The 11215-nt window shown below is 42.8% G+C and overlaps 1 protein-coding gene across 12 annotated transcripts in view; it reads left to right on the top strand.

The window, feature by feature from the left end:
• Positions 1 to 9299, top strand: part of LOC109888042 (neurexin-1a) — a 790431-nt gene extending 781132 nt beyond the window's left edge. For all 12 annotated transcript variants that reach the window (XM_031835175.1, XM_031835176.1, XM_031835180.1 and 9 more), the window contains one exon: positions 7743 to 9299. In XM_031835175.1, coding sequence (XP_031691035.1) covers positions 7743 to 8050 — 308 coding nt within the window. In that variant the 3' untranslated portion in view covers positions 8051 to 9299. The remainder of the gene's footprint in view (positions 1 to 7742) is intronic.
• Positions 9300 to 11215: the final 1916 nt, after the last annotated feature.

Here is an 11215-nt window from a genome sequence, read left to right on the forward strand (position 1 = left end):
CTTATGGCCAACGTGACATGGTGTGATGAAAGAAACATACAGGAACTCAAATCCTTCTGTTCACCTGATTTAGAATTCCTCACAATCAAATGTAGACCGCATTATCTACCAAGAGAATTCTCTTCGATTATAATCACAGCCGTATATATCCCCCCCCAAGCAGACACATCGATGGCTCTGAACGAACTTTATTTAACTCTCTGCAAACTGGAAACGATTTATCCGGAGGCTGCATTCATTGTAGCTGGGGATTTTAACAAGGCTAATCTGAAAACAAGACTCCCTAAATTTTATCAGCATATCGATTGCGCAACCAGGGGTGGAAAGACCCTGGATCATTGTTACTCTAACTTCCGCGACGCATATAAGGCCCTGCCCCGCCCCCCTTTCGGAAAAGCTGACCACGACTCCATTTTGTTGATCCCTGCCTACAGACAGAAACTAAAACAAGAAGCTCCCACGCTGAGGTCTGTCCAACGCTGGTCCGACCAAGCTGACTCCACACTCCAAGACTGCTTCCATCACGTGGACTGGGAGATGTTTCGTATTGCGTCAGCCAACAACATTGACGAATACGCTGATTCGGTGTGCGAGTTCATTAGAACGTGCGTTGAAGATGTCGTTCCCATAGCAACGATTAAAACATTCCCCAACCAGAAACCGTGGATTGATGGCAGCATTCGTGTGGAACTGAAGGCGCGAACCACTGCTTTTAATCAGGGCAAGGTGTCTGGTAACATGACTGAATACAAACAGCGCAGCTATTCCCTCCGCAAGGCTATCAAACAAGCTAAGCGCCAGTACAGAGACAAAGTAGAATCTCAATTCAACGGCTCAGACACAAGAGGCATGTGGCAGGGTCTACAGTCAATCACGGACTACAGGAAGAAACGAAGCCCAGTCACGGACCAGGATGTCTTGCTCCCAGGCAGACTAAACAACTTTTTTGCCCGCTTTGAGGACAATACAGTGCCACTGACACGGCCTGCAACGAAAACATGCGGTCTCTCCTTCACTGCAGCCGAAGTGAGTAAGACATTTAAACGTGTTAACCCTCGCAAGGCTGCAGGCCCAGACGGCATCCCCAGCCGCGCCCTCAGAGCATGCGCAGATCAGCTGGCCGGTGTGTTTACGGACATATTCAACCAATCCCTATACCAGTCTGCTGTTCCCACATGCTTCAAGAGGGCCACCATTGTTCCTGTTCCCAAGAAAGCTAAGGTAACTGAGCTAAATGACTACCGCCCCGTAGCACTCACATCCGTCATCATGAAGTGCTTTGAGAGACTAGTCAAGGACCATATCACCTCCACCCTACCTGACACCCTTGACCCACTCCAATTTGCTTACCGCCCAAATAGGTCCACAGACGATGCAATCTCAACCACACTGCACACTGCCCTAACCCATCTGGACAAGAGGAATACCTATGTGAGAATGCTGTTCATCGACTACAGCTCGGCATTCAACACCATAGTACCCTCCAAGCTCGTCATCAAGCTCGAGACCCTGGGTCTCGACCCCGCCCTGTGCAACTGGGTACTGGACTTCCTGACGGGCCGCCCCCAGGTGGTGAGGGTAGGCAACAACATCTCCTCCCCGCTGATCCTCAACACTGGGGCCCCCCAAGGGTGCATTCTGAGCCCTCTCCTGTACTCCCTGTTCACCCACGACTGCGTGGCCACGCACGCCTCCAACTCAATCATCAAGTTTGCGGACGACACAACAGTGGTAGGCTTGATTACCAACAACGACGAGACGGCCTACAGGGAGGAGGTGAGGGCCCTCGGAGTGTGGTGTCAGGAAAATAACCTCACACTCAACGTCAACAAAACTAAGGAGATGATTGTGGACTTCAGGAAACAGCAGAGGGAACACCCCCCCATCCACATCGATGGAACAGTAGTGGAGAGGGTAGCAAGTTTTAAGTTCCTCGGCATACACATCACAGACAAACTGAATTGGTCCACTCACACAGACAGCATCGTGAAGAAGGCGCAGCAGCGCCTCTTCAACCTCAGGAGGCTGAAGAAATTCGGCTTGTCACCAAAAGCACTCACAAACTTCTACAGATGCACAATCGAGAGCATCCTGGCGGGCTGTATCACCGCCTGGTATGGCAACTGCACCGCCCTCAACCGTAAGGCTCTCCAGAGGGTAGTGAGGTCTGCACAACGCATCACCGGGGGCAAACTACCTGCCCTCCAGGACACCTACACCACCCGATGCTACAGGAAGGCCATAAAGATCATCAAGGACATCAACCACCCGAGCCACTGCCTGTTCATCCCGCTGTCATCCAGAAGGCGAGGTCAGTACAGGTGCATCAAAGCTGGGACCGAGAGACTGAAAAACAGCTTCTATCTCAAGGCCATCAGACTGTTAAACAGCCACCACTAACATTGAGTGGCTACTGCCAACACACTGTCAATGCCACTGACTCTACTCCAGCCACTTTAATCATGGGAATTGATGGGAAATGATGTAAATATATCACTAGCCACTTTAAACAATGCTACCTTATATAATGTTACTTACCCTACATTATTCATCTCATATGCATACGTAGATACTGTACTCTATATCATCGACTGCATCCTTATGTAATACATGTATCACTAGCCACTTTAACTATGCCACTTGGTTTACATACTCATCTCATATGTATATACTGTACTCGATATCATCTACTGTATCTTGCCTATGCTGCTCTGTACCATCACTCATTCATATATCCTTATGTACATATTCTTTATCCCCTTACACTGTGTATAAGACAGTAGTTTTTTTTGGAATTGTTAGTTAGATTACTTGTTCGTTATTACTGCATTGTCGGAACTAGAAGCACAAGCATTTCGCTACACTCGCATTAACATCTGCTAACCATGTGTATGTGACAAATAAATTTGATTTGATTTGATTTGATTTGATATTTGATTATTTAAGATATTCTTTGAAGAGGTAGGGTTTTAGGTGTTTTTGGAAAATCATCAAGAAGTCTGCTGTCCTAGCTTCAGGGGGAAGCTGGTTCTACCATTGGGGTACCAGGACAGAGAGGAGCTTAGACTGGGCATCTCGAGATAGAGAGAGAGCACCACTGCCTGGTACGGCAATTGCTCGGCCTCCGACCACAAGGCACTTCAGAGGGTAGTGCGTACAGCCCAGTACATCACTGGGGCTAAGCTGCCTGCCATCCAGGATCTCTACACCAGGCGGTGTCAGAGGAAGGCCCTAAAAATTGTCCAAGACCCCAGCCACCCCAGTCATAGACTGTTCTCTCTACTACCGCATGGCAAGGGGTACCGGAGTGCCAAGTCTATGACAAAAAGGCTTCTCAACAGTTCTACCCCCAAGCCATAAGACTCCTGAACAGGTAACCAAATGGCTACCCGGACAATTTGCATAGTGTGCCCCCCCCCCCCACAAACCCCTCTTTTACGCTGCTGCTACTCTCTGTTTATCATATATGCATAGTCACTAACTATACATTCATGTACATACATCAATTGGACTGACCAATCAGTGTGCCCGCACATTGGCTAACTGGGCTACCTGCATTGTGTCCCACCACCCGCCAACCCCTTTTTCACGCTACTGATACTCTCTGTTTATCATATATGCATAGTCACTTTAACCATATCTACATACTACCTCAATCAGCCCGAATAACCGGTGCCTGTATGTAGCCTCACCACTGTTATAGCCTGCTACTGCATATAGCCTCACCACTGTTATAGCCTGCTACTGCATATAGCCTCACCACTGTTATAGCCTGCTACTGCATATAGCCTCACCACTGTTATAGCCTGCTACTGCATATAGCCTCACCACTGTTATAGCCTGCTACTGCATATAGCCTCACTACTGTTATAGCCTGCTACTGCATATAGCCTCACCACTGTTATAGCCTGCTACTGCATATAGCCTCACCACTGTTATAGCCTGCTACTGCATATAGCCTCACCACTGTTATAGCCTGCTACTGCATATAGCCTCACCACTGTTATAGCCTGCTACTGCATATAGCCTCACCACTGTTATAGCCTGCTACTGCATATAGCCTCACCACTGTTATAGCCTGCTACTGCATATAGCCTCACCACTGTTATAGCCTGCTACTGCATATAGCCTCACCACTGTTATAGCCTGCTACTGCATATAGCCTCACCACTGTTATAGCCTGCTACTGCATATAGCCTCACCACTGTTATAGCCTGCTACTGCATATAGCCTCACCACTGTTATAGCCTGCTACTGCATATAGCCTCACCACTGTTATAGCCTGCTACTGCATATAGCCTCACCACTGTTATAGCCTGCTACTGCATATAGCCTCACCACTGTTATAGCCTGCTACTGCATATAGCCTCACCACTGTTATAGCCTGCTACTGCATATAGCCTCACCACTGTTATAGCCTGCTACTGCATATAGCCTCACCACTGTTATAGCCTGCTACTGCATATAGCCTCACCACTGTTATAGCCTGCTACTGCATATAGCCTCACCACTGTTATAGCCTGCTACTGCATATAGCCTCACCACTGTTATAGCCTGCTACTGCATATAGCCTCACCACTGTTATAGCCTGCTACTGCATATAGCCTCACCACTGTTATAGCCTGCTACTGCATATAGCCTCACCACTGTTATAGCCTGCTACTGCATATAGCCTCACCACTGTTATAGCCTGCTACTGCATATAGCCTCACCACTGTTATAGCCTGCTACTGCATATAGCCTCACTACTGTTATAGCCTGCTACTGCATATAGCCTCACCACTGTTATAGCCTGCTACTGCATATAGCCTCACCACTGTTATAGCCTGCTACTGCATATAGCCTCACCACTGTTATAGCCTGCTACTGCATATAGCCTCACCACTGTTATAGCCTGCTACTGCATATAGCCTCACCACTGTTATAGCCTGCTACTGCATATAGCCTCACCACTGTTATAGCCTGCTACTGCATATAGCCTCACTACTGTTATAGCCTGCTACTGCATATAGCCTCACCACTGTTATAGCCTGCTACTGCATATAGCCTCACTACTGTTATAGCCTGCTACTGCATATAGCCTCACCACTGTTATAGCCTGCTACTGCATATAGCCTCACCACTGTTATAGCCTGCTACTGCATATAGCCTCACCACTGTTATAGCCTGCTACTGCATATAGCCTCACCACTGTTATTTTCACTGTCTTTTTACTGCTTTATTTCTTTACTTACCTATTGTTCACCTAATACCTTTTTTGCACTATTGGTTAGAGCCTGTAACTAAGCATTTCACTGTGAGGTCTAAATCTATTGTATTCGGTGCAAGTGACAAATAAACTTTGATTTGAAATGAGAGCGAGAGAGAGAACAGTGGAGGAAAACAGAACAGTGGAGGCCTATCAGAGGGAGATGAATTAAGATGGATTAGAATTTGGATGGCACTCGGAACACAAAGTGTGCTGTCTAATATCTAATCAGCTTCCCATTCAGCTGGTGCAAATTCCTCCCGTCAGTGCAGTGTAGGTCAGTTATTAACCCACTGTTGTCAAACATTTAGAGTTCATTACAGAGGCCGCATTGACCAATGCCTATTCATTTTAATTCATTGAAAATTAATATACTGAAATTGATGGGGATCATTCTGTTGCTAATTTGTACAGTAACTTCAGAAAGTATTAATACTTGTGGTGCGCGGGTTAGATGTTTGTTCACCCGCACCCACCCGCAATAGCTAATAATCCATCTGGAACCGCCCGACTATATGTGAGAAAGTCCAAATCTGAGGGTTGCACACGACCCTAACCGTAAATATAGAAATTGTGCTGTAGGCTACACTCAGATGGAAAGATTTTTTTGACAGGGGGTGCAGGATTTTTTTTTGTGCCTAATACAGATATATTTCTGCTTAGATTTTCCGACATTTTCATAGGCTAAGTCAATTTGCAGCTTCTCTTCTGTCATTATATTTTGCCTTAGAAGACTAAATAAAGCCGTGCTCACCAGAATAATGTCATACATTTATAGAATGAATTGTAGAATGAATTGTCCTTACAAAATGCTCCAAATGACATCAGTTTGATCGGTTGTAAGGAAATAGAAAGCTGTGAAAATGCCCCCAACATGTTTCTGATAAAATTTCAGTTTGGCTTGGATTAATATTTGATGTGGTTGAAATATGATCAGCTATCGGCTAAGGTGTATGTAAACTTTCGACGTCAACTGTACATGTAGGAGCAGTCAGGACACAAAACTGCAATGAGTTCAATTACTAGAGTCTTCCTCGAGCAGCTTTGTGGATGGAAGCTGACGCTTCTCTAGTAAAGTAAAGGTGAGGACAGGTAAATGTCACATGACAGGTAAATAACTATACACAAAACACATCTACAATATGATCACGTCAGTGTATAGACGCAACATGAAAAATATCGCGTAGGAATGTATACAAAGGAGGTGCGTAAAGGATTACTCTATCAGAGCTGCGTGTAAAATACAGTACAGGCACGGGTACGTAACAAAAATGCACAAGGCACATTGTGACGATTATCAATAACTCAGCAGAGCAAGGAAATTCACAAAAGCCTGATCAGTCTAAGAAGGATTGTGTATACTAGAGAAAACAGTTCGGATCTAGCTGTTTGTTTAATACGTTGGGGGCGACAGTGTCTAGGAGATGGATCCATTTACCCTCTTTTTCAAGTAGGAAAAGGTCAAAATCACCTCCTCTCCCATTCTTCCGCATTTTCTCTATAGCCCAGATCTTTAGTTCATTGACTGCGTGTTGGTGCTGAATAAAGTGGGCTGCTAGAGTGTAGTTCTCCTCCTTTCTCTAATAGAGCTTTTGTGTTCTATGACCCATGTCTGAGTTGAATGGTCTTCCCGATTTGTAATTTGGAGCACGGGCACTGGATAATGTAGAGTGAGTCCATTCAACTTATTATGTGACTTGTTAAGCAGATTTTTACTCCTGAACTTATTTAAGCTTGCCATAGCAAGAATACTTATTGACTAAAGACATTTCAGCTTTTAATTTTTAATTAATTAAAACTTAATTACACTTTGACATTATGGGGTATTATGGTGTGTAGACCTGTGTCCAAAAATCTGTCTAGAACACAACACAATGTGGAAAAAGTCAAGAGGTGTGAATACTTTCTGAAGGCACCCTAATTTGCATCATAATGGAAAGGCTGTTTTCCTCTAAATTGTCTTATCATTTGTTGGTCACTTTGAGTCATCATGGACTGTCAACAGGTCCTCATATCACTACTCTTCCGTATTTGCCTTTTCATTTAATATGTGTGTGAGATCAGTGAGTTTTGAGCTGTGACTATGCGTTTTTGTGGGTGAGATCATCCATGTAATGGTTGAGGTGTTGTTGGTAAGTTGGTGCTGGTTATGAGTTAGTCATAAAAACAGAATGAATTGACTCTGTTAAGTTACACTCAGGTCAGGGGATCTGGAATCTGCTAGCACACCTTCATAGCGGCTAAAGATATTGATCATACTCTATATTGATGTTCATGCTCCTGATATAAATCCATTGCCATTCTGTTGTCATTGTGTGAATTTCAATGAATTTGAAAATAAACTTCCATTGTTTTACTACTTTGAGTATTTTTTGGTAGCATATTATATTCTATGGAATGTGTTCTGTGTGGAATGGCATAGGCTATCTTGTGTTGAATATGAGCTACTTATAATAACCACTTCCTCCTTCTCTCTTTCTCTCCCTCTCCACAGCTAACCCAACAGGCCCGGCAGTGAAGGGCTACCCAGGTCCATCGGAGGGGGTGTTCCGTGAGTCAAGCAGTACCACAGGGATGGTGGTTGGCATCATAGCGGCAGCCGCCCTCTGTATCCTCATCCTGCTCTACGCCATGTACAAATACCGCAACCGGGACGAGGGATCTTACCATGTGGACGAGAGCCGTAACTACATCAGTAACACATCGCAGTCCAACGGGACGTTGGTGAAGGACAAACCGCCGAACGCAGCCAAGACCTCCTTTAAGAGCAAGAAGAATAAGGACAAGGAGTATTACGTGTGATCCTTACTGTCTCCGGTCTTAGCCACTGGCCCGACAAACTTTTTGACTCGAGAAGACCAATCAGGAGATCAGAAGACCACTAAAAAGTGTATAATAATGAACAAACGAAATTCATCAAAAACTACAAAATAACATTTTGTCTTTCATTTTACCCAAGACATGGTGGGATGGTGTTATACCCGAATGCCAAATGGACTAAAAAATAAAACAGAACATCTTCCTTTAGATTCTTAAAACCAACAAACTGGGCTTTAGGAAATAGCACCAGGGAGATAGAGGTACTCTATTGGACTATACTGAAGAGGGTTTGGAACTGCAGAATAATCAACAGGAGTACCTATACATCTTAAACCAACAAACAATCCAACCAATTGTTCAGTTTTATTCAGTTTATTACCAGGATATTGGTTGTCCAAACGGGAGAAGAGAGATGCAAACGGGCGAGGAGAGGTATACAATTGAGGAAGATATATTACAACTATAAACTCCAATGTTTAATTTACATATCCTGTGGTTGTGTTAACTGGGAACTTTTCTACGAGAAAATACTTAAAACGCACAAATGAGGTAAATAATGAAAACCCAACACCAAACATGTGCAACAACAGATGACGAGTGAATAGAAAAGAGATGGCATAATGGGAAGGCAAGGTAACAGTGAAGAAGGAAGTGAAAGGATAAATATGCTACCTACTGTATGTTTGACTATGTTTGACTAAGTATTTGCACTTTTTATGGTGGCAATGATGGCCAAAACACAGACTAAAGGAACATTTGGCTGCCTGATCTATCAACAGTGCAAAGACAAAATGGCCTCCGATTAATCTTGATCTAGAGAGACTTATGTCAAGTTATGATTAAGATTCATCTTTGCCAGTTAAGAAATCACGATGCCTTAGATTCCACACTGTTGTTGAAAACTAAGGCAAAGTGTTTTACTGAATTCTGGAGGAGAAGTCCGAATGTTCTGAATGCGATCATTCTGATACTGGAACACTCCATGCACGCAAAACGTATCTTATTACAGTACATGTTTATATACAGTACAACCACATCTATATGTGCTTTCTGGACAGTGACAAAGTGGTGTTTTATAGCCTGTTGTATAGATGACCACGCAAGCTATATCTGCTCCTCCTCCAACCATTTTTGGAATAAAAAAAACAAATAAAAAAATGACAAAAATACCAAATTAAATGTTACTAAGTGTTGCTAGATATAGAAGATTTTATGATGACGTTGATCGGCATTTACTTTTCTTTTCAGTTGGATTCTTTATTCCCCCGTTAAACATCTGTTTAGTTTTTATACAAATGCCAACCTGATCTAATAGATATATTGACCCCGCCCAGTAGTAACCTGACCGTCCTCAAACTGTACAAGGTAATGATATAGTGGACAGTAGAGACCTGGCATGATGATATGCAGGATGAGGTCATGTCTCCAGGGTATCACAAACTTTCTCCCCATTCCTGCTCCTTCCCAGTTCCTGGGACAGTAACAGTAACGTATGGCCTTCCTCCCTATACCTGCCCCCCAAACTAAACCTAGCTATGTACGAATGAAGACGTATACTACTGATGATGTTGCTGTATGTGTTCCTATAAGTGGTCCTATAACATGATTGTTTAGTGTATGCTTGGGCTGATGCAAACAAACTGAAGAAGAAATAGGAAGAGATAATTTGAACCGTTTTTGTCATTCTACTGTCAGCTCTGTTCTGCTGTCCTGGTGACCTGATGGACTTGGAATGAGTGCTACTATGACCTATAAATAATGAGGACTATTATACATTCTTTGATTGTTCATTTCTTTTTAATTTCTACATGTGCTATTTTTTCTACAGTAGTTTATGTTCAAATTGTGACAGTCTTTATTATTGACCTCAGTAACATTTATTATGAAAAAAATAGTTTTGAAAAATGAAATGAATAAATGAAATAAAATGTTACCTAAGTGAACTTCAGTCTACTGTATGAGGTTCTATGGTAAAATCATTGTGCTTTGTTAATTACTAAATGGTTCATTGGTCTACCTTTCTGTTTTTTCTTTCTTATCGGTATCATAAGTCATTTATCTTCGTTTCCTCTTGCTATCCTTATTATAACTGCTTAAATGATACCTTATTTTATTCATTCATGCATTCATTAACAAACAGAACAATATAAGACCTTCATTCCTACAGTTTCAACATGTTAACCAATAATATTAAACCAGTTGAACAGCATGCACCCAGCTGGTTATGACTGTAACATGTTAACCAATAATATTAAACCAGTTGAACAGCATGCACCCAGCTGGTTATGACAGCAACTTGTTAACCAATAATATGAAATCAGTTGAACAGCATGCACCTAGCTGGTTATAACAGTAACATGTTAACCAATAATATTAAACCAGTTGAACAGCATGCACCCAGCTGGTTATAACAGTAACTTGTTAACCAATAATATTAAACCAGTTGAACAGCATGCACCCAGCTGGTTCTGACAGTAACATGTTAACCAATAATATTAAACCAGTTGATCAGCATGCACCCAGCTGGTTATGACTGTAACATGTTAACCAATAATATTAAACCAGTTGAACAGCATGCACCCAGCTGGTTATGACAGTAACATGTTAACCAATAATATTAAACCAGTTGAACAGCATGCACCCAGCTGGTTCTGACAGTAACATGTTAACCAATAATATTAAACCAGTTGAACAGCATGCACCCAGCTGGTTATAACAGTAACTTGTTAACCAATAATATTAAACCAGTTGAACAGCATGCACCCAGCTGGTTCTGACAGTAACATGTTAACCAATAATATTAAACCAGTTGAACAGCATGCACCCAGCTGGTTATGACTGTAACATGTTAACCAATAATATTAAACCAGTTGAACAGCATGCACCCAGCTGGTTATGACAGTAACATGTTAACCAATAATATTAAACCAGTTGAACAGCATGCACCCAGCTGGTTCTGACAGTAACATGTTAACCAATAATATTAAACCAGTTGAACAGCATGCACCCAGCTGGTTATGACAGCAACTTGTTGTTCACTCAGTTGTAGTTATTAATTACGTCCAATGGCATCATATTCCCTATATAGTGGACTACTTTTGATCTATGGGAATAGGGCTCACACTATAAAGGGAATAGGTTGCTATT

This window comes from Oncorhynchus kisutch, linkage group LG11 (assembly GCF_002021735.2).
Source record: "Oncorhynchus kisutch isolate 150728-3 linkage group LG11, Okis_V2, whole genome shotgun sequence".
Taxonomy (NCBI): Eukaryota; Metazoa; Chordata; class Actinopteri; order Salmoniformes; family Salmonidae; genus Oncorhynchus; species Oncorhynchus kisutch.